This window comes from Pholcus phalangioides, unplaced genomic scaffold, assembly GCF_987345545.1.
Source record: "Pholcus phalangioides strain wild (caught in Gottingen) unplaced genomic scaffold, Ppha-v1.0 ptg000021l_1, whole genome shotgun sequence".
Taxonomy (NCBI): Eukaryota; Metazoa; Arthropoda; class Arachnida; order Araneae; family Pholcidae; genus Pholcus; species Pholcus phalangioides.
In genome coordinates, this window is record NW_028301614.1 from 3,785,694 (window position 1) to 3,810,743 (window position 25,050).

Here is a 25,050-nt window from a genome sequence, read left to right on the forward strand (position 1 = left end):
TTCATCATTTATATTCTTATCATTGTGTAGTTTTAATTTGTTGAAATTATATCAACAAGGATTGACAACAAAACTGTTTCTAGAAACCGTGTCTTTTTTTTTATTCAGGGGGAAAAACTTGTAAAAAATATAAAATAATCGTGAATCACAGAATGTTGAAGGAAAATTAATGAAGAAAAAAATTATTAAAAAATAATAATTTTTAGGTTTTCTTATTCAAAATTGATATCCGGAAAAACCTCGTAATCACATAAAATAAATGAGATTGAGCACAAAAAACGTAGAAATTTAATGTAAAAAATAAAATGACTAACGAGAGAGACTACAAGTACGTGATGAAGAGTAGTATTTCAAATGAGAATCCATTCACACAATCCCGAATTTATGGATTCTTTCACTCGATTGAGATTCTATTAATACGTCGTAATTGATGTATTACGTGATTGTCTTCAAGATGTTATTAGATGGCTGATTGAAAGAGCCATTATTCACAGTCCACATAATTGTTCGAGATTCAAGGTCTCCTGCGTCTTCAACAAGCGCAGTTGCAATCGCAAGTGTCCTTCAATGAACGTTTCGGCCGTGAAAACATCGCTGGAAAGAAAATAATTTATATAAATTCAAATGTTTGTTTTTTTCCCGCTATTGAATGAAGTATAGTAAGAAAAACTTTTTCGAAATAAAAATAAGGGATATGTGTATTATAGAAACGAGATACCTTTGAGTTTCTTGCTCTTGGATGATTTGTTCTTGGCTTGCTCGACGGCCGAGAAGCAAGAGAAGATCATCTTCTCGCCGGTCAAATGCACCAGTTTCGGATCGGAGCTGAAGTTTCCAAATGGTGTCATCAGCTGTACGATGGAGCGCAAGAAAAAAAAAAATAGAGAGAAAGTTACTTTTTTTTTTTACATCGCATCTCTATGAACTAATTACTACGCTGCAGTATCACGTATTTTAACGCTTCTTAATTCGAGCGATTTCTTTTGTTACTGGTATTTCGTAACTGAGCAGCTAAGTAGAAATTAGAAATTCCTGAATAAAAAATATGTAGAAGTTATTTACACAAGCACTATATACACAGGGTGCATATCAAACAGCGGGGTATGGCATTTTATTGGCGAACCGTTGATCCTAGAGGCACATTTCCAATTAGAAAAAGTTTCCAAATAACGTGTATAGTACTCATATATATGTCATTTATGTTTCAAACAGTTGTATATTATTAAAATAAAAAATTAACTTTTTATAGAGTCCCGTGTGCCTCAAAACCCAATTAGAAAGTTGCAAAGTTGCTGCCCTGTCTCTCTTGATGCCAACAGAAATAAAAGAAACTCCACTTTCCTAAGTGTAATATTCTCCGAGTTATTTTTTTTAATTCTAAAAATGAAGAAAAGGTGGAAAAAAACATAGATATAATATAATATAGCCATAATCTTACCTGCATTTAATGCTGTTTTTTTTCAACCAATTTTCCCCGTTTTTTGAATTTGAATATCTCAGTGAATATTGCACTTAGAAACGCGGAATATTCTTAGTTGGCATCGAGAGAGAGACAGGGCAACAACTTTCTAATTGGGTTTTCGGGCATACGGGACTGTATAAAAAGTATATTTTTTATTTTAATGACTATACGACCCCTTGCAACAAAAATGATATATCTCAGTACTAAAAGTTATGTGGAAGTATGCCTCTAGGATCAACGGTTTGCCAGTAAAATGCCATACCCTCCTGTATGCTATGCACCCTATATACTGTATTATGTGTGGGGATAACTTTTTGTGAATGAATATGCACTAACAAATGTAAAATATACATTTTAAAATCATATCTGCTTTTTTTTTCACATGGGGATTTTTTTACCATATTTTCTCATTTTTTGTATGAATTTTGGAATTTTCAACTTTTCAGGATTTTTAGTGCTTAGTATGCGTTTTTTTAATGCGTATTTGGCATTTTAAGTGCAGATTTGCATATTTTGAAAACGTACTTCGCCACTTTTATAGTGCATATATTCCGGATTCAGTAATAAAATTATACAAGCTGTTCCAAATTGTTTGCACAGCAGATATCTCTGCAACCGTTGACTTTAGAGAAACGTGCTTTCAATTTCGAAAAGGTTTTAAATGACGTGCAGTTACTTAAAATATCATAACATTTCTTGGGGGGGGGGAGGGGGGGTCGTATACATAACAAAATAAAGAAGTCAAATTTTTATACAGTCCCCGTGTGCTAAAACTTCCAATTATTGAAATGTAGATCCCGCTCCGAGAAGTCATTTGCAAAAACATTGCATATTTTTGAATGCAATATTTATGTAGATAAGAAATATGTAAAATCACTATATGTTTTCGCAACTTATTACTGTGTTTTCATTGGCTCAAAAGTTGCCATTTTAGGGACTGTACATAAATAGAATGTCAACTCATTTGTTTTATTTTTTTTAAACCGCAGTAAATAGCAATTACATTTTTTGACAGTTGTTTTAACAATTGTAGAATTTTTGCAACTTTGAATTTAATTTACGTTTCGCAATTTGTGAATCACACCCTCAATCATTGGCGATAAACTTTCAAAGTCAAATATCTGAGTTAATATAGCATTTAAAAATATGAAATTTTTTTGTAAATGACTTCTGAGGGACAATTAACATTTCACAAATAGGAAGTTGCGCAGTTGCTTTAGAGCACTGTTTCTACATAAAAAAATTAATTTTTCCTATTCTTTTATGTATACGAATCCTTGGAACATCGAAGACATTTTGAGTGAGCGCACGTCATTTGAAAACATTTTAGCAGTTGAAACTATGTTTCTTAAGTCAACGGTTGCAAAGATATCTACTATGCAAACAATTTGGGACCAGGACCGCAAAGAGTGAGATCGCGCTGGGCCGCAAAATATTAGGGGTCGTAAAACTGGGTTTTATTACATTACTAAGTAAAATGTTTTGCGGTAACTGCTTTAAAAAAAGGCCAGAGAACTCGAAATTCTATTCATAAAAAATATCGATTTATACACACACATGGTAGTGATAATCTGTTTCTTCCATATCCTTGAATGGGGGGCCTTGATTTTTGACAGGACCCCAAACGAAGATTTTTAGCTGGCTCCTTTAAATGTAAGACCAATACCTATAAGGTTCCCCGTCGAATGTAACCGTACGCTTATTCGTTGCAGTTTTCAAGTTTCATAAAAAACCATTTATAAATCCTGAAAATTTCAGCCGATGGAGTTATCGGATTCATTTGAGGAAATGCAACGGATTACCTTATTGGTTGCATTTTTCAAGTTTTATAAATGAACTTTCGTGGAACTTTCGTAGTGTAATCTCGGCCCTAGACATTATTTTGTTTTGAATAAGTCTCGTTAATGTGAGGCTCCTTATCCACCTGTACTGCCCAGTATTCTCATGCGTTAGGATGACCCTGCTTTCTGGAACCTCCTCGGAAAGTTTTTTTTTGACGGACCTAAATTCCAAGACTTTTAGCGAAACCTCTAAATTTAATTTCTGTGTGTGTGTGTATAGAACAAAAATAAGTTAATCTCTAGGCCTAACCCTCTTCTCGTTATATTGGATAGGGCCACAAAACCGTTCTCTCACACCGGCCCGCTAAATGACAAAGTCCGACCCTGTTTGGGACAGTCCGTTCTCATACACAGAAAGAGACAAATTCTGTGTATGAATATGCTACAGGTAAATTATTCAAGGCCAGTTTATTTAACGGAACTCAGTGGTGTTGTAATGATATAAGATAGCTTATGCTTCTCTGATTGGTAGCGAAAAACATTTTTTGACAGGACTTCTGTCAAAACAAGGGGAAACAATGCTGAATGAAGGAAAACGTATAAATTAAAATAAATAACTTTTCCTCTTGGATTATAGTATCGTCCTAAATTAATTTCAAGGCGAAAGGTCAGCCTGAAAACTCATCGGACAGGTTTCAAAATTATCAACAGGAAACCAAATTATTCATGCGCATAATATTTTTAACATCAAAGTGAAACGCCTAGTTGTGACGCCACGGATAGAACAACGTAAAATAATTTACCATTTTCGGATCCTCTGATATCAGTTGCGTAGCTTTTCTGTTTTCAATGATGCAGTTGACCTGAGCCTTCTTGTTCTTCGGATTCTTCATCAGTGACTACAATGTATATCGTTTAAAAGAAATTCAAAAGTAAGTACTGTACTATATTATAAGCTGTGATTATTTTCTGTTGATGACCATAGAGGTCATCTCAATCAACCTTCAATCTTTCTTCAACTTTTTAAACATCGCAGGCCAAATTGGAATTCCCCCAAGATGCCAGTGGGCCACCAACTCATACCGAGGTATTCAGAATTGTAAAATGTAACCCGGATTTATGACTTCATGTTATCATGTGCAACAAGGATGCTCAATCTTTGGGGAACGCAGGCTATTTCATTGGTTTGAAAACGTGTCGCGGGTCACTTAATAATCGGTAAGTGTGCCACGGATGATTTAAGCGACCTGGAGACGTCAGATCATCATATAGTTCCGAGGGGCCACATTTGACCCGCGGGTCATGGGTTGAGCATGTATGACAGTGACATCTTAACAGAAGGGCCGACGGGGCACGAGTTAAACAGGGCCCAACATAATCAAACAATGAAATTATGTCGCGGACTACTTAAGTGATGTGCAATCGCACCTCAGTGATCTTGACACTATGCCGTGGATCACTCAGACGATTTTTAAATATGCCGCGGGGTCACTCATGTGATCTGTAAGTGTTCCGTGGGTAATTTCAGTGGCGTTAACCTGCACTACGTTCCGCTCAAGTGTGCTGGAACTGCACTGCAAGTCAATTTAGTGATCTGTAAATGTGCTATGGGTCACTTGAGTGCTCTGGAACTGCGTTGCGAGTCACTCACATGGTATGTAAATATGCCATGGGTGACTGGGAATGTACCGCGGACAACTTGATTGGTGTGCAACTGCACAACAGGTTCCTTAAGTGAGCGCAAAATAGACAGCGGATCACTCAAGTGATCTGGTTCATTTTTAAAAAATTAGGTTGGAGGTCTCTGGCCACTTCAAGTAACCCCTAGAGCCACATTCGCCTCATTTGGCCCGCGGGACAAGGGTTGAGCATGTATGACAGTGACATCTTAACAGAAGGGCCGACGGGCCCCCCCCCCCTCACTTAAACAAGGCACAAAATAATTAAACACTTCTAAAACTATTTCTTTAATTAATCATTTCTTTCACCAATTCCGAAATCTTTTTTGATTAATTACGACTTAAATTATTCTATAATTACTACTAAATGATTCTGAAATTATTTTTCAATATATATCGTAAATTTTTTTTTCACACTTTTTTTCAATGAATCTTGAAATCATTTCTTTTTTTTTAATTGTTCTTAAATTATTATTTTTTCAATTATTTTGAATTAGCTTCTATCACTAATTCCAAAGTTATTTCATTCCATCGATTCAAAAATTTTCGTCGATAGAGGACGCTGCACGGAAGCAAATCATTTTTGATTGGATCTGAACCTTTCTTCAAACTCTTCTGTGTGAAACGTTCGCAAAGCTTCTGCCAGCGATTCGTGGCTGATGTAAAACTTCACCAATAGTGCTTTATCCACTAATGTCGACATCGCAATGTGGAAACTTTATGTAACAGGAAAATTCAGAAATGAGTTGTTAATCATCGTACACCCTGCATTTTATAGGACTCCGATTTTCACATGCCAGTGCTCCGATGTTCAGTGATTTGTTTTCGTGCAGTAACCTCTATTGATAAAAATTTGAACTAAATCTTTTTCTGCACAAAAAAAAAAAAAATCCCTTTCGTGAGAATAACTTTTTTGCACATTCAAATATACCAGTGATTCCCAACGTGGGCAATGGAATGTTCCAGGGGGCGGTAGAAGTTACGGGTATAACATAGGATTGCGTTGGGGGCGATGGGAGAAAAAAAATTTTGAAGAAGGGAGCGATGGGACAGAAAAGGTTGGAAAACTATGAAATATACCAATTCCTTCCATTTTTATGAATTTTTAAACTATTCAATAATTTAACTATTTTTTAACTATTCAATAATTTTGGGACACCCTGTATTTTAGCGATTTCATAAATTCTGTAATTATGTATGCCTTTATGGATGAGGACTTTACCGTCCTAAAATCAGTGGTCACGGAAACTATTTGCGCCTCAAGTTTCCCAGCTTGTCATGTTGATTCTGGTGATGCATGTACAAATGGACAGCGTTATTGGTGAATCTCGAAAGCATCTCATAATTATAAATACAACAGTATAACATAATTGTCAATGACCTCCCTCGGGCTTTGTCCAGGCGAGGATCCAGGTGGATGAGTCGGGAGGGACGACTCATTGTGTAGGTTCATTGTATCGTCCCGTATTTTACGAGGATATTCGGCTTCGGGAGGAAGGATGACGCCCATCCCTTCTGGATTAGTTCCTAAGCGAAGGCATGCATCTCCAGTGGCGGATCGAGCAAAGGTAGACATTTCCGAACTTCTAATGAAGTGAAGGTAGACATCTTCAGCTGTGAACGAAGCCGATCCAGCCATTTTTAGTTTCAAATGAAACGGAGGCAGGTAATTTCACCAGTGAATGGTTGATGATTCGCTAGAGGGCGACATATTGTGCAGCTTCGTTGGATCGTCCCGTATTTTTTACGATACAAATTTTCCCATTTTATTCAGCTGTTGAGATTGTTGAGAGGTGTGATCACACCCATCGCCGCCCACCCCTTGAATCCACACCTTGCTTGATCGAGGGGTTTTTTTTTGTAATCGTCTTTCAACGTTTTTAGCCATTTTCTGAAAACGGTCGGCAGGCCACGGTAAAAAACTCCGAGGGTCATTTGTTAAAGACCCCTGGTTTAAAACAAAAATTTCGACTGCTGTACCTACCCCTAAAGTTGAATCCAATTCGAGCTTAACGGGTACTGGTAACTTCTTGGTATCGCTGGTCTGTTTCTCATCATTATCCTCTGGATTTAAGGTGCCCATGCGGTCGATTCTTGCGGATGCGATTGGTCTCAATACGCTTGGACTCTATACAACATAAACAAAATTAATAATAAAATATTAGCGCATAATAAAAATTTATTTGTACTAGATAATGATCCAGGTACTGCGAAATCCTAACATAACGGCTTCGTCTCGATCGACCATTGTTCCAGGAAAAAGAAAAAGAGTTCCATTATTTTAGAATAATGCGACTTTTTTTTGTTAGGAAACAGCAAGAAAAAAGCAATCACAAATAGTCCCTTGGACAGTCATTGTTTCTTTTCTTCCGGTTTCAGGACTGACCTGATTCGCGAAGACATTGGAAGACAAAAAACAATCTCTACACGCCTCGGAAGTCTGTAATTGTATTCATAGCCTATTTTTATTGTTGTTGTTATTATTTATGAATTGTTGTGCCTTTCAATTTTTTTTATAGTCTCGAAGACTATGATTCATGCAGTTGTTTGCTGCAAGACTTAGATTTAGTCGAGTGTTTCTCAAAGTGTGCATCGTAGCTCCAGGAGGCGTCTCCTACCTTTGTCAGGGAAGTCACGGTGTGCTTGAGATATTGATGTGTTCCTATTCTCAGTGATTTGACGTGGCTCTTTTATGGATGTGAAATATCTACTGAACTAATCTGGGAAGCCGCGCATGATCTATGACTGAGGCAAGGAAGCCGTGGGTCACAAAAGTTTGAGAAGCACTGATTTAGTTTTTTTCTGATAAAATATAAAAAAATAAACACACACTACACATAAGAACCCTACATATATTCTCTCTTTTAAGATACCCAAATACCTTTCTTAGCAGTTTTCTATAAAATGGTGCCGGAGTGAACTTTAATAACATTTTTTGATAGAGTGTCACAAACGGTGAAGAAAATAATATATTTTTGACTTCACCTATGGCATTTTCTATGAAAAAGTATCAAATTTTGAGCAACATCCATGTAATATCTGAAACACGATTGCAAAAAAAAGCAAAAAACTATATGAATGAAATGTTTTATTATTTTCGCAGTTTCAGCTAGTGATAATGCAGGCAAACTTCCTTATATAAGAAATATTAATTATTATTAATTATCATTATCAAGATAAATGACATTTATGATTGATGAAAAAAAGAAAAGTATTAACTAAAAGCTACGATATATTAAGGGTCCAAAAATTGAATAATAAACAGACTGCACTCATTCAATCTACTATTTCAATAATATATTACATTGAAGTACCAAAAGTCATGGGACACCTCTTAATATTTGCCGCACTTCGCCGTGTAAGAGGTGATCTCACACGATATTAAGAGGTATCCCATGACTTCAGTGCTGAAGTGCCAAAAGCCCTCTCCCCGGTTTCTACATTTAAAACGTAATAAATAAATGCTACGAATACGCACATATATTACAATCAGCATCAATTTTTTTACGTTTTTATAATGGTTCTGCCGCATTGAATCAGAAGAAACATCGTAGTAACCGATATTTCACTGTATCCGATTATTTTATAAATAAGTGGGCATAGCAAAATTATCAATTATTTTATTAAATTATTGAGGAAGTGATTTCTCGGATAAAAAATATGATGGAAAATGGCAAAGTTTATATATATATACGTGTAAAATTAGAAAATGAAATTCAAAGTCAAAAATAGATGGCGCTAAGAAACGAAACTATTTTATTTTGAAACGCACGAAACAGAAACAAGAAATGGGAAAATATATTTAACCGATATTTGATTGCATCAAATTTTTCCATGATTGAGTGCAACTATAATATATATCATTGAAATAATAACTTGCAACATGAATTTTTGCAAAAATATTAATAAAAATATTCATAATACGCATCAATTCAGAAATTAATGTTTCAAGTCGACAGCAGAGGACGCTGGTAAAATTTTTTCATTTTTTTTCTCTAGCACAGGCATTAACCAATTTTTGATCGCAAATATGTTTCTCAAGTAAAAAATTTTGCATTCATTCGCAAAAATTTCAGCCACCTCGTTGTTGTATAGACAGCGAATTTTTTTATTTTAGAAATAAATACATTCATCCTCAAAAGTATTTTTTAAATCAAAAATTTGACATTCATCAGAAAATTTTTTTCTCAAATCAAAAATTCACAAAAATATTTCGCAAAAGAAATTTCAAATCAAAAATTTTGCATTCACCCTCAAAAACCAACTAATCAAATGATATAATATTTTTCATAGTTTAAATTACTAGGGAAAAAGTATTAAAGTGCTGTACTCAGTTGAAAGGTCTACAATTCAATTGTTCGGCAAAATTACTACCTATTCTCTCTTCGAAATAGTGTAAAAATAGCAAGATGTCGCGAAAAAGTGAAAACTATTTTTTTTTTTGCGCATTTATTCATGAAAAATGACAATTTTCGCATTTATTGCATCTAATCCGAAATTTACGTATCCTACGTATCCGTAATTACGTATTTACGTATCCGTTTACATCCCTAACAAAAACAAATTACCAATCTAGACTATGAAACCAGGTCTTTGGGAAGCGGAAATGCAATATTAAACGAAGGAAAAAATAAACCAGATTCGTGTCTCGGTGTCATTTTCTTGTGTGACACCGTCCATAACACTTCGGATTCAAAACAATGAGGAAGTTACAAACAAATTTTCACCATCGGTGGATTTTGTTTGGAATTATGAACGGATGAAGAGATTCTTTTTAACGCATGGCTTGATGATTGAGACGACGACCTACTAAACACTCGTGGCTGGCCATCACGAATACCGATCATCTTTTTATGACGGTTGATTGATCATTTGAGTTAGTGATTCGACAAGCTAATAATTCTCTCCCCCCCAGATGGTGCTAATTTTATAAATAAATTAGATCAGATATATGTGTGTGATAAACATCTTCATTCGGAAATTGCTGCTCGAATAGCTTTTTATAATGCGCCGTTTTAAGGAAAAATTATGGCTGCTTATTATACGAATCAGAGCAGTTATTTAGGATCGCATCACTTATTCTAATGTTAACTCTATCAGATTCCATACAGAGACTGTGCGCATGAAATTCGACAACTTAAACTAAGCAGTGTATATAACAGGGAATTGAGCTCACGCTAATTTAGCAAAAAAATAACACATTTTCGAATTTTTCAATTTTCAAAATACTATGAAACTTTCTTCGTCTAACTGTGTTCTCTCTCTCTCTCTCTCTCAAGTTTTTGTTTTTTGTTCTACCCTGTACTAGAAATAGTTTTAAAATATTTTAATATAAACTGCTGGCAGGCATATCGTTATTATATACCGATGATGAGCATATATATAATATGATCATGTTATATATTCTAATGTTTTCCCCTAAAATGTTCTTTTCTCAAAACTAAGTTTTTTGTTAGATAAGGAACATTTTTTTCTCTAACACCTCACATTCAAATGTCTTGAAATGTTGTATACTTTAACAAGAGGAATTTTATATTAAAATTATTTAAAAAATTTTATTTCACAAAATATGGGCAAATTTTGATTTTTGAAAAAGTTGCATGTTGTTAAGTTAAAATTCGAGAAAAAGAAATAACCAACAGTTAAAATTCTAAATTTTCGCGCTAAATCATATAAAAATTTTATATGATTAATATTTTAGGTGATGATTAAAATTTTAAAAAGTGATGATTGAAATTTTAAAAAGTGATGATTGAAATTTTAAAAAGTGATGATTGAAATTTTAAAAAGTGATGATTGAAATTTTAAAAAGTGATGATTGAAATTTTAAAAAGTGATGATTGAAATTTTAAAAAGTGATGATTAATATAAAGTGATGATTAATATATTAAAAAGAGTGAATGGAACATTTTTAAATGTTCCATTTCCGAGATTTTTCTCGTAGGAAAGCATGGGAAACTAAGATCGTGCACCAACCCCACCCCACAACCCTTTCCACGGCAAAATTATTTCCAATGATCGACATTACAAATGTTATAGTAGAAATCACCAAACTCCCCCCCTCCCCCCTTGTTGAATGCCACATCTCTTTCTCACAATGTAAGCTTTCTTCCGATTTTCAGCAGACGCAAAGTAAAGTACAAGGTGCGGTCCACAAGAATTAAGAGTAAAATCGTAAAAAAAATCACGAAATATAGGTATAGTAAAAAATAATTTATTATTTTTCAAAGTGTCAGAAGTGGAGAAGGGGTTTTTCCGGAAGCTGCCTCAGAGTGAACCCTGCACAGCTGAAATAACGTCAACATCTTCATTGAATTTTTAGCCATAGAGTTTCTCCCTCAACATCGGAAGCCAGAAATCGCATAGTGCGAGATCCAGACTACAACGGAGTTGTTACGAGATTTTGATATTGCATTTATAGTACATTATGTTTCCGTTTTGAAGAGTTTGTGACAACCCGTATCGAGAAAGCGTCGTGAACTGGTAGGAAATCGTACACTAAATCACGATGACGCACACTTGCATGTCACTATTTCTGTTCAGCAATATCTCAGCAAATGTAATATTAAAATCATGCATGTAAAAATTTTTAAATTCTGGCTGTTTCCGATGTTGAAGGAAAAGCTCCGTTCAAGAAAGTTTAACGGGGATGCTGACGTTATTTCAGCTATTCAGGGTTCACTGAGACAGCTTCCGGAAAAAGGGCCTTCTCTTCTTGCTACGAAAAATGGGTTGAACCAAAAGCCTCCTAGATAGAGTAGTATCTAAGAGGCTTTGATTGAATGATGGAACCATTGCATATCATCTAAAGGAAGATATTTTGAAACAGAATAAATTATTTTTTGATCGATCTATAATTCTTGATTTTTTTTTGTGATTTCACTCTTAGTTCTAATGGAACGCAGCTTGTAGATAAGAACAAGTTTTCCATTTGAGAAATGAGCTTCGCAAAATTTCTGGGCTCGTCATTGCTAAAATAAGGTTTTTGAGGCGGCGAGATATCTCGTCAACGTCGGTGGGAAGGTTCATTACGAAATCGAATTCCACTGCAAATATATATTTTTTTGTATTATAGTATATCGTTAACCATGTCTTATCATTTTTTATTTGAATCCGGTAGTAAAGAATTTCATATTATACAGTTACACAACCCCCGATGTTAGAATTCATCTAGATGTACTTACACGTTTTTAAAAAATAAAATAAAATGGGCTTTAAATAAAATGTACGTAAAGAGTTAGGGTTACATTTTTGAAAAAGGAAAATGGCTGTCTTACCATCTCCTGGTCATCTACGCTGCACTGACATTTGTTGACGTGATGAACGTACACTCCAAGAACTACCATTATACCTACTATCACAGTGACAGCTATCAGTGTCATCGACAATACTCTTGCTATCTTCAGCGAGGTCGGCACTGGCTTGTCGTACGCCTACGTTTACAAAACAACCACCAATGACTATTTATAATTATATATATATAAGTACACTTAACATAAAAATTTGTATGAAACAATTATTACCTTTTTTTCATTAATTCGCATGATTTTCTACAACTTTAAGTTCGAATTTGGATCCAAACTTTCATGTATATGTTATCATCACACTGATAGTTCTGTTTCAGTTCATTTCAAAGGTGACATTACTTCCTTCTATTCAAATTACTTCGTCAATTATAGCTAAATATTATGAATGGTACAGTCGAATCCAGTTTTAACGAATACCGTTATAGCGAAAATCTCGTTTTAACGAACATTTTTATAATCCCCCAAATAAGTTTACATAGGAACAATGCTAGATAACCTGGAATTCTTTTATAACGAAATTTCGTTTTAACGAAGTGTCTCCGGTCTCTTGGCGTTCGTTATAACGGGATTCGACTGTATTTGCACAACTTCTCTTCAAAATTTCCATTATCTTAGCAATATTTAAATTTGCACTTTCCCTTTCACTCTGTAGCGGGCCTCCAAGCCAGGGTTTTTATTGGAACCAATTTTTGAAGTAAAAAATTTAAAATAATTTGGTGGATATCCGGCCCATTAGGCTCTGTTAGGCTCTCTTTTGTTGCGATAGTGTATCATTTATCCCATAAAATAGAAATTCTTAATCTTTAGAGTTCTCAAGATCCCTTGTGCCAATAAGATGTAGGCCACGGAGCATCAAAATGGAAGTCATGGACCCCTTCACAGCATAATATTCAGTATAATATAATGTGTAACGTTAATTGTTTCACCCTCTAAGCTCACTGACACCCCCCCCCCCTCAGCATGCCCGGGCCATGCATTTTTTTTAACCACTTATTTGATTTACATGCACAATTCCGGCACAACTCATGCGGTAGTTAATTGACCAAGGCGATAAGACCGGAGTTGTGCTCAGTTTGAGAGAAAGCCCCCGGGGCATATTGTTTTGAGCAAGATAGCTAATACATACTACTACGTTCAAAAAATTCCGAAACTTGTTTTATTACGGAAGAACGAATATACGCATAGACCCTGTTTATCTGGCGTTTCCTTCGAAGTAACTACCCTGTGCAATTATGCATTTTTGCCATCGTTCATACAAAGATGTAAAAACTCCAGTGCCTTCGTTGCTGCTCGCAGCACTTCTTTGGAACCTGCGAATCGTTGCCCTTCAAGCAAAGCCTTTATCCGAGAAAAAGGAAAATGTCGCATGGGCAAGATCAGGGAAATAAGCTGGTTGTGGAAGTATCGGAATATGCTCCTTCGACGGGTAATTTGGCACCAGGAGGAGCCTGTGAGTCCTTAAACGTCTGCATGATAGCGAACTGTCGTGGGTGCTCCATCACTATAATGCGCCAGCTTACAGGTCCCTCTTAGTATCAGATTATGTCAAAACATCACATGCTGATACTTCCTATAACCAGCTTATTCCCTTGATCTTGCCCCACGCGACTTTTCCTTTTTACTGGGATGAAGAATTTGCTTCCTGAAGGAGCAATGATTCTCAGGTTCCCAAGAAGTGAAGCGAGCAGCGACGAAGGCAATGGAGGGATGTGACATAAAAAAGGCTTCCAATCCACATTTACATCTTTGTATGAACAATGGCAAAAATAATACATAATTGCACAGGGTAGTTACTTTGAAGGAAACACCAAATAAACAGGTTTCTATCTATATTCATTCTTCCGTAATAAAATAAGTTTCGGATTTTTTTGAACCCAGTTCGTATACGGTTCTGTAACATGAATGAAATTTCTGATCAATATCAGCGCAAGTAAAAGTAAAATCATGTTTAAAAAAAAATGACATGTAAATATACAGCACATACCGGAGGTAAGCTGACCATACCACTCGCAGAATCATTTCTGTAGTCCATGTTCGAAGATTCATCGACGACGACTTTAGATTTTTCGAGCATTTTCCTTTCCGGGAAACGCAAAAACAAAACCAAACGGGACACGACGTCTGATGACGACGGAATCGAATCGCAAAATGCGTCTTGACCACCGAAAAACTTTCAGTTCTTGTGCCGTCCGTCGGCTGTTGTAGGAAGAAGACACCAAAAAACACTATATGGTGTCCAACTTTCTTTTCTACCTATTTTTGAGTGAGTAATGTACCGTTTCTTTTTATTTCGGAAAAAAAAAATTCCTACTAGTTTTTCAACTTTTTCCGCGTTAGTATATATATATTATAAGATATTCAGTGCTTTTCTTTTCGTGTCTCCTACGTAATATACTACAGTATATATTGTGTGTGTGTGTGTATATATATAGGCAGGACATTGCCTTTAGTGATCAGTAGACCATGTCTCAGAAAACGACTTCATCTCCTTTTTTTCTCTTCTATCTTTTTTTAAGTGGGTCAGATCTTTAAGAAAAGTCCACGAAACGGAAAGAAAAAAAATATATTACAGAATGATAGGTTATACAAAAGAAAGGAGTGGGAGATAAATAAATGTATTAAGACATTTCCCAGTGTTTCGAGAACATTTATTCATTATTTCTACGTGCAGAAGCCATAAACGGAAAGGCTATCGTGGGCCATTTTCCTATTTGCACGCTTTCCTGTCCGTTTGTTTTTCTACGCGGGGCCCTGAAATGACCCGCTATCTCTTGTCATTTTTTTTACATCGGTCGTTTTAAATAACGGTAGTCGTGATCCGCGTGGGTATATTTCACGTTTCCTGAGTATTTTTGAATACGGGTTGTTATTCCCACACGAATTTACATAATTATATTACTTGTCGGTATTTCTAGTTAAATGAAACCAATGTTTATATCCCTCTATATATAATGATAGTATGATTGTACATGATCTAGAATTAAAAGCGCCATATAAAACGGCGATGACTTCCCGTGGCCCCTTTTTCATTTATTTCTGTTGAAGTTATTTTGATTATCATTTTAATAATCTCGTAACCACGATGGCAATTTTTTTTATCAAGCCCTATTTTACGTGTGCAAACATTATTAACGATTGTGATAGCTTTTTGTCCGATGCTGGAAAATCGTTTCCCATTCACGGAATGAAAGTATTTCATTTGCGTTTTGTTGATCATAAAAACTTATTGGTTTTTCCCTCATAAAATATTATTTATATCGCGATGAATATCGGGATCCAGCGACAAATTTAATATTGAACTGACATTTATGAATTAAATTTTTTAATGTTTCTCGTTATCCACGCACTTGTTTAGAAATAAAAGTATTATTCACTTTAGATCTTTCGAATCTCAATCATAAATTATCTAATAAAGAAGAGAAATATATCTAGTAAAGAAGAGGAATTATTGAGTAAACAAATTATTGAACAAAGAAGAGAAAAAATAAAGAAATAAAATAAAAAAATTAGGAATAAAATTAAAAAAATTTGAAATAAAACACTGATAATAAATAAAAAGAGCTTTTCCTACATAGCCCCTAAATTTTTAAACTTATTTTATACTGAAAATCAAATTACCAATAGAAAAAAAAATAAATCATATAGTATTTGACTTTGTTAAAAATAATGATTATATGAAATGATTTTAACAAATACGCTGTAATCAGATATAAAAATTGTTTTGTGCACTATGTACGATGTATACGGTTGTGATTGTGCATTAAAGCATAGATAGATACATGTATATGTATGGTGTTACATGTAATGTACTGACTGATATTAATAATACGTAATTTAATTATAAACTGAAGAGAGAAAAAAAACCGGTACAGGCATGCGTATGCAAATAAAGAGATTTATTTGCATAAATGCTTCTTTACCTGCTGATAGATAAAATATAGTCGGGCAGCGACGTTTGTTCAAAATCAGTGTTGAAAAAAATTCATTTAAGTTCATCCTTGTTAAGAGATATGTAAATCCGAAATGTCATTTCGCCTTTTTCAGCACTTCACTTGATATTTATGTAACTGTCGACATTGTGTAACAACCCAATATATATTAACTAGTACGTAAATTGAGGAGCTTATTTTCAAAAAAGAACTTCTCCACTTATTTCTGAAATGCACTTTTTAACGGTTCCTGAATCTTTGGGAGAAGCTCGGCCAGATTATGCAAGCGAGAATATTTTTGGCAAAAATTACAAAATATATAAACTGAAGAGCCAAAAAAAAAACTGGTAAAGGCATGCGTATGCAAATAAAGAGATATGGAACCAATCAGAATACGGCGCTGCGGTCGGCAACGCCTATATAACCCAACAAGTGTCTGGCGTAGTTGTTAGATCGGTTACTGCTGCTACAATGGCAGGTTATCGAGATTTAAGTGAGTTTGAACGTGGTGTTATAGTCGGCGCACGAGAGACGGTACATAGCATCTCCGAGGTAGCGATGAAATTTGGATTTTCACGTACGACCATTTCACGAGTGTACCGTGAATATCGGGAATCCGGTAAAAAATTAAATCTACGACATCGCTGCGGCCGGAAAAAGATCATGCAAGAACGGGACTGACGAGAATCATTAAACGTGGCAGACGTGCAACCCTTCCGCAAATTGCTGCAGATTTCAATGCTGGGCCATCAACAAGTGTCAGCGTGCGAACCATTCAACGAAACATGATCAATATGGACTTTCGGAGCCGAAGGCCCACTCGTGTACCCTTGCACGACACAAAGCTTTACGCCTCGCCCCGACAACACCGACATTGGGCTGTTGAGGACTGGAAACACGTTGCGTGGTCTGACGAGTCTCGGTTCCAATTGCTTCGAGCTGATGGACGTGTACGGGTATGGAGACAACCTCATGAATCCATGGACCCTACATGTCAACAGGGGACTGTTCAAGCTGAGCGAGGCTCTGTGATGGTATGGGGCGCGTGCAGTTGGCGTGATATGGGACCCCTGATACGTCTAGATACGACTCTGACAAATGACAGGTACGTAAGCATCCTGTCTGATCACCTGCACCCATTCATGTCCATTGTGCATTCCGACGGACTTGGACAATTTCAGCAGGACAATGCGGCACTCCACACGTCCAGAATTGCTACAAAGTGGCTCCAGGAACACTCTTCTGACTTTAGACACTTCCGCTGGCCACCTAAATTCCCAGACATGAACATTATTGAACATATCTGGGATGCCTTGCAACGTGCTGTTCAGAAGAGATCTCCACCTCCTCTTACTCCTACGGATTTATGGACAGCCCTGCAGGATTCATGGTGTCAATTATCTTCAGCACTACTTCAGACATTAGTCGAGTCCATGCCACGTCGTGTTGCGCCACTTCTGTGGGCTCGCGGGGGCCCTACACGATATTAGGCAGGTGACCAGTTTTTTTGGCTCTTCAGTGTATAACCGTTATTATGACTCTCAAAATGAGAAATCTAACATTTTAACGTATACCGTAATCGTAAATAGATATAAATAGAAATACAATATAACATGTCTCTAATCTTTATAAAAGCTGTTGTCTGAAACACATGTGATTATAACGCCCTTTAGACCTGCTGGAAGGACTTATTAAGTCCCTTGGGGTCACAAAGTGTTTGTATTTATGTGTTTTTATGTTTGTACCTATGTGTGTGTTTGTATTTGTATACATGTCTGTGTTTATGTGATTTGTTTATTAAAAACAAAATTATTGTGTGTATGAAGCTGTTTCAAATTTTTAGCCCAATTTTGACTCTACGACCCTGTCAAACCATAAGTTGGTCCTTAAGAATTACGAATTTTTTCGAATGACGTGTGGATATTCAAAATATTTAAATCTCTTTAAGGTGTTGTATACGCAAAAAAAACGGACTTTTTATGCATACCCTGTGTGCTGGAGCTCTCCATTAGTGTGTCCCGCTCTGAGAAGAATATAAGAAAATTCCATATTTTTAAATGCAATATTCACCGATATTGAACATGTAAAATTACGATGTTTTGGCGATATTGGCAAGCCTATATCAGCTTGACGATATTGGCAAGCCTATAGCAAGCAGCTTGAAAATCTATATCTTCAGCAGGACTAAAAACATATACAGTCGAATACCGTTTTAACGAATAACGTTATAGCGAAAATCTCGCTTTAACGAACACTTTTCTTATCTCCGAGGTCAATCATCAAAGACAAGGAATACCTTTATAACGAAAAACGTTATAACGAAGCGATTTTTCCGGTCTCTTGGAGTTCGTTATAACTGGATTCGACTGTATAGTCAAACCTCCGTTTGAGGGACAAAGAGTCTGGTCTCATGGGTATCCCTTATTAAGAGGTTTCACTGCAGATTGAAATCTACTTACTGGTTATTTTATTTGGATTTTTCTTTCCCGTTCAGTAATTTTTAACATTTGATAACTTGTTCATTGTGCAACCAGTTTCATTATTTTATTAATTATTTTACACTTTATTTTGATTCGTTTATTTGTATTCCCTTTATTCATTTAAATTTATTGGTTTTATTTTTTTAATATTTTATTTTAAATTTGGAACTTGAAAAAAGAAACCTCTTCTTGCGTGAATTTCATTTCAAACTTTCGATGGGTTTCAACCTTTTTGACGAAATTACTGTGTTATGAACCTGTAATTATGTGACGAAATTGTATTATTTTCATTTTTCATTTCATTTCATTTTATTTTATTTTATTAAATAACAGTTACATTCTCAAAAAATTATACTACCCAAGAGGCAAGTGGCTGCCAATACTGGGGTTATAATCATGTAATCATGAAAAAAAATCAAAAACTGATATAACCTTTTCATGGGGAAAAAATACATATATATATAAGTTCAAACACACAAATAATCATGAATACAAAACAAGTTTATTAGTAGTACAAGTTTGCCATAGGCAATTTACTACCTAGTGAGTTGTGCCGGAAGTGTAAGTACCTAACAGTCTGAGTGCGTATCTAGTGTGTATGATTTTTCAGTGCTGCCATCTATATCTCAGAAGTGAAGTGAGTGATGTGTAGTGGCTGAATATTGGTACTGTTTGTAAGACTGCTGCTCTCTGTGGCGAAACTTTTTAACGGGGATATCGGCTCGCATTTGCGTCTCGAAGTTGGGAACCACAGAAAACCAACTTCAGCCGACCACCACTGTGGCGACGGTCGGGCTCGAACCCGGGTCCGTCACTATGACCACTCGACCACCACAGCGGCAGTACAAGTAACTTGAAATTAAATAGTAAATCATTATGTTAAAATAAAAAACAAAAAGAGTGGGGGGGGGGGGAATGCATATACATGTACATATTGTGGCTGGCGTTCGGAGTGCTACTTCAATTAGACATTAAAAGTTAGATCAATAAGTTTTGCAGTTACTGAACTGTGTGAAAATAAATTTCAATACCATTTATTGTGTGAGGATATTCTTTAAGCTTTCTTTTGAAATGAGGCAGATTAGTAATTGCTTGCATTTCATATGGTATTGAATTGAAAAACCTTGGTGCTATGAAAATGAAGTGTTTTTGCAAAATATCTTTATGTGCATGTGGTATAGAAAAAATACAATTTGGTCTGCGTGGATTTACTGTAGTGCGCATGGGCAAAGGGTATTGTTTTTTGTACAGAGTAATTGCAACTTTAAGCAAGTACAACTGGCGAACAGTTAAAACATTAGCATTACGAAAAAGAATATTAGACTGGGTGTTATAGTCATTATATATTAGTCGAATTGCTTTCTTTTGTAGATTAATTATAAGACGAATATTACTATTGTAATCTCCACGTGATAAAACCCAAAGTTTTCAGAGTTTGAACTCAGTTCAAATTAACCGCGCTATCAATTATTGGTGATAAGATAGGGTTACCAGACGTCCTTTTTTTAGGAGGACGTGTCCTCTTTTTTTTAGGTCATTTCCTACGTCTCGAAAATTCGCCCTTTTGTCCTTTTCAGGTTTTCAGAATTCTCTTCTTTTTTTTTCCTGGGGAATTTTTTTTCACTCTGAAACATGTCTCTTCATTGATATGAGAGTTTTTATTTGTTTTTTTTACGCACACGTTTGCACGTTTTAGCAATCGGAATTCCCAGAATGAAAGAGCCAAAGTTGAGAGAAAGAAAAAGAAAACCTACTGAGAGTAGAACTATAGAGAGGGCTATATGTGTGGAAACGCCAATGAATGAAACAAAAGACAAGGTTCTTTTCCAAAGGAAGCCTCTCCATATTCCAGGCAAAGGCTGCAAAGCAATGAAACTGACCAGAACGGTGGAGACAATTCGTTATAAGCGAAGGGACACGGATCAGTATTTGTTCTTTTTTTTTTTCAGCGGTTCTGTTTTAAGGGTCTGATGGACAGAGAGTTCGACGTGCACGGAGCGGGAAAAGGTGATAAAATGTCTTTGTTCAACGCAAAATGCCACAGGAAACCACGAGACGCCTGGAAGACCAATGAGGGGACGTCGGTAAAATTTGGGCAACCCGTTGGTTCATTTTTCCATTACTTTGCCCTGCTCCATGCGCGTTGAATATGCTTCGTCCCTCAGCCCCTTTAGTTGGGAAAAATTATTGTGGTGGCGCCATCTCTTGTAGAAAGTGGAAAAATGATGTTACGAAGGGTGCGCACAAGCGTCTTCCTTTCTAAGTTTTCGAATCTGCCAACTCTAATCTTTCCTGCTTTCAGAAATTTGTGCATGCATCATCAGTTCATCACACAAAAAAATCAAGTGACAATCACAAGGAGTTAAGAAAGGCATTATGGGGTTTAACCAACACCATCTATAGCAGAAGGCCTCCACGCAAAGCTTGTGACGTCACTACTACTACTACTAAACCACACATGCACCTCGTCCATATTTCTCTGCGGAACCTCTAACGAATTGGTACATGTTGGACGTGACGTCACTGAAGAATGTCATCTCACCTATAGCCATTGGATAGTCTACAAAAAAGGGTAAAGATGGCGCATGCGTCTGCCTGCTATATCCAATGGCTATAGGTGAGATGATCTTCTCCAGTGACGTCACGAGCTTCTCGCGGAGGCCTTCTGCAATAGATGCTGTTGGTTTAACCCTCTCAAGGGCAGCTACGAGATATCTCGCCCAACTTGATGCTTTGCATTTCGGCAATTACAAGATATCTCGCCTCTGTAAAACCCTCTTATTTCGGCAATGACGAGTCCGAATCCCTTTTTAACGAATACCGTTATACCGAAAAAATCTCGTTTTAACGAACACTTTTCTAATCCCTCAGGTAAGTTTACATAAGAGCAATGCAAAAACCTGGAATTCCTCTATAACGAAATTTCGTTATAATGAAGTGACTTTTCCTATCTCTTGGAGATCGTTATAACGAGATTCGACTGTGTAATGCGGATCAGTGAAATCAATAAAACCGTTTAAAGGGTTCAAATAGTAGGCAATTTCAATTTATTGCATACCAATGAGGCACTTTATTAGCCTTTGCGTAGGGCTGTTACTACTACTTAATCGTACATGCACCTCGTACACATTCCTCTACGGAATTTCTAACGAATCGGCACATGCCGGAATGAGTGTATGTGTGGCCCTAACGTATTTATATGTTGTAGAGTTGCGCTTGTTTTGTGTTCGTGCTTACATCTGTTCTTCCATTTGCTTAAGAAATGCTTGAATTTTCATGTTAAGTCAGTATCGCGTTGTTGGTCTGCCTGCTCCCAGCGAAGAGACTTTTTGAAGTGGAAGACCGGCTTGCATTCGCACCTCGAAGCTGGAAATCCGCAGAAAACCAACTTCAGCCGACCACCACTGTGCCGTCAACGGGGTTCGGACCCGTTATTGACAGTTACCCGACAACCTGGATCCTCTGAACCAGCGCAGGACTGCTACATTGCTGGTATACAGGGGAAAAGCATACGAATGTGTGTGTGTGTGTGTGTAGGCGTGCATTCGTATGTTTTACGTGGTATAACCGTCTCAACAGCACAATAGGCCAGAGAGAAAATTATGTTCTCTTGGCCACAGGCTGGAAATGCATAGTACCAGATTTCATTATCATTTTGTCTTCCGTACATTTGAGGGCCCAGGTCATTGTGCGGACGCAACCCGAAATGTATAACATGATGACGCATGTTATCAGTCAGAGATTGAGTGGGGGGGGGGGGGAATCAGAAAAAAGCAAAGTACGGTAACAAAAAATCCAGGAAAAGGCAAAGTAAGACGACAGAAAATCCAGAAAACATAAGGATGTGTAGAAACTTCCAGGGAAGGGCGTTTGTTGAAATGACTTCAACATATTCTCCCGTTTTTGTAAATCAAATCTTAAAAGCATACGGGGGTAAAATATACAGTGGATCCCGCATATAAAGTTAAAACTTAAAACGTTTTCCCGTTTCGTATAACATACATTCGTGGTCCCAACAAGAGAAATAAAATTCATAGAGAATTCCCGTTTAAAGCGTTTTCCAGCTTACTACGTTTTTCATGACGGTTTTCAAAATTTTTTTAAGCGGCATCTACTGAACATAAAGAATTTTTAAATACTGAGTCAAATGTAAAGCAAGACAACAATTTATGAAAATTTTGAATTCGCAAAAATTTAAAACCGAAGAAAATTTTGAATTAATGAAAGAAGTGATTCCTCACATACAATGAAAATCAAAACCTTATGAAAGAAATGATCTGAGAGCTAATAAAAATTCAGAATTGAGATGAATTAAAAAAAGAAGAAAAATGATTGTTGGAAGAAATGATTCCAGCACCCCTGGGTGAATTCGGAATTAATGAAAGAAATATTTCCATGGATGAAAACTAGGAATTAATGAAGAAATAGTTCTAGAATTGATAAAAGGATTAATTTCAGCATCTATATGAATTCAAATTTGATAAAAGAAACGATTCCAGCACCTATGCAAACTCAGAATCCAGGGCCGCAACTAGGGGGTGGGGGGCAGGCGGAATTCGTGCCCCGGGCGCTGAACCCGAGGGGGCGCAAATTTCATTCTGAAACCTCTTCTTCAATATCACAAGAGGGACGTCAAATTGTGCGCTTGCCACGGGTGACCAAGCATCTAGTTGCGGCCCTGTCAAAATCGATGAAAAAGAAATTATTCTAGCACCTATGTAAATTCAGAATCGATGAAAGGAATAATTCGGGTGCGGTAGCCCAGGTCGATAAGATACTCGCCTAAAGTACCTAAGGATGCTTAGAGGTGTCGCGAGTTCGATACCCGGTTCGTCCTCGTCAGAAAACTTTCCTGACACAGGGGTACAACAGAAACGGGGACATATGACCGCCGAAAAAATTGCTACCGCAGGGAGTCCCCCATCGAAGGGTTAGCGCACCAACCCTCGATGAGAGTATAAAAAAACCAAGCCTACCGTTCGGAATCGGCAATAAATTGTAGGTCCTGGTCTAAAAATAGCCCTCGTGTGCAGAAAATGACCGTGGTGCGACAAAAATGATCAGGAATAAAGAGAGAAACGATGTCGCTCTCCGCTGTTCATACGAAGTACGAAAGCTTGATAACGAAGCGGAGATCGAAATGTATATAGTTCGGAAAGAAAATTCACATTCCTCTGTGGGGAATCGAACCACCAAGCTGTTCGGGCGAGTGTTCTCACATGCATATACTCTAAGGCAGTGTTTCCGAAAGTGGGCAATATCGCCCCCTGGTGGGCGATGGAATGGTCCAGGGGGGCGATAGGATCTACGGATTTAACATAGGATCCTATGGGTTCACTTGAGTTGGGGGGCGATGAGAAAAAAAGATTTCTGAAGAAGGGGGCGATGGAATGAAAAGTTTGGGAAACTATGCTCTAAGGAATGGAAATGTCTGTCTTCCGTAGTTCAATGGTTCGAACACTCGCCCGGACAGTGAGGGATTGGTGGTCCGATTCCCCACAGAGGAATGTGAATTTTCTTTCCGAACTATATACATCTCGATCTCCGCTTGGTTATCCAGGCTTTCGCACTTCAATCAGGAATAATTCCAACGCCTGTATAAATTCAGAATTAATGAAAGAAATAATTCCAGAATCTCTCGATGAAAGGAATAATTCCGACACTGGCGTAAATTCGGAATTAATGAAAGTAATAATTTGAGTGCGCATGTCAATTCAGAATTATTGAAAGGACCGCACCTGTTGCACATCCCTATGTTACAAATACAGTCAAATCCCGTTTTAACGAATACCGTTATAGCGAAAATCTCGTTATAACGAACACTTTTACAATCCCCCGGATAAGTTTACGAATTTTCGTTACAACGAAGTGATTTCTCCGGTCTCTTAGAGTTCGTTATAACGGAATTCGACTGTAAAATTCAATTTTTTTTTTCTATTTTTAAAGAAAATATTCTTTAACTAATGCTTTCATTTATTTCTAATGAAACGGAACCGAAGATCTCCTTCAATTTAATCCACGGAATAACTCTTGGAGAAAGAAAAACAATAGTTATTTCGTTTTAATAAAATCACAGCCTCATTTTATCACGCAATTTTTTCGGTTTGAATTTGGCGCGTTTTCTCTTATGGCAAAACTGGAACTAGTGCTGACATCTACTCGCCTGTTAGTGAACCAAAAACAAAACATCTGTTTTTGTCTATCAACTCATCACTAGATAGCAGCACAGGTTCCATAGCCGGAAGATTTTTGTCGATCACCATTGATTGCGTTTTATTTTTCTGTCAACAGATGTCAGCATAAGACCAACATATTTTAAGAAGACTCAACTGCAATTTCGGTTTAGAGATTATACTTCACTAGCGCCACCTAAACGTGAATTTGTAAATTTCTATTAATCATCAATATCAAC

At 36.6% G+C, this 25,050-nt stretch overlaps 1 protein-coding gene across 1 annotated transcript; it reads right to left on the bottom strand.

Annotated features, from left to right (window-relative positions):
- Positions 1–265: 265 nt before the first annotated feature.
- On the bottom strand, positions 266–14,542 carry LOC149070508 (uncharacterized). Its single transcript, XM_089249117.1, has 6 exons — positions 14,214–14,542; positions 12,200–12,355; positions 6,907–7,050; positions 4,047–4,142; positions 719–851; positions 266–594 (listed from the first exon to the last, which is right to left on the bottom strand). The coding sequence occupies exons 1-6, from the start codon at positions 14,301–14,303 to the stop codon at positions 533–535; spliced, it is 681 nt and encodes a 226-aa protein (XP_089105243.1). The 5' UTR covers positions 14,304–14,542; the 3' UTR covers positions 266–532.
- Positions 14,543–25,050: the final 10,508 nt, after the last annotated feature.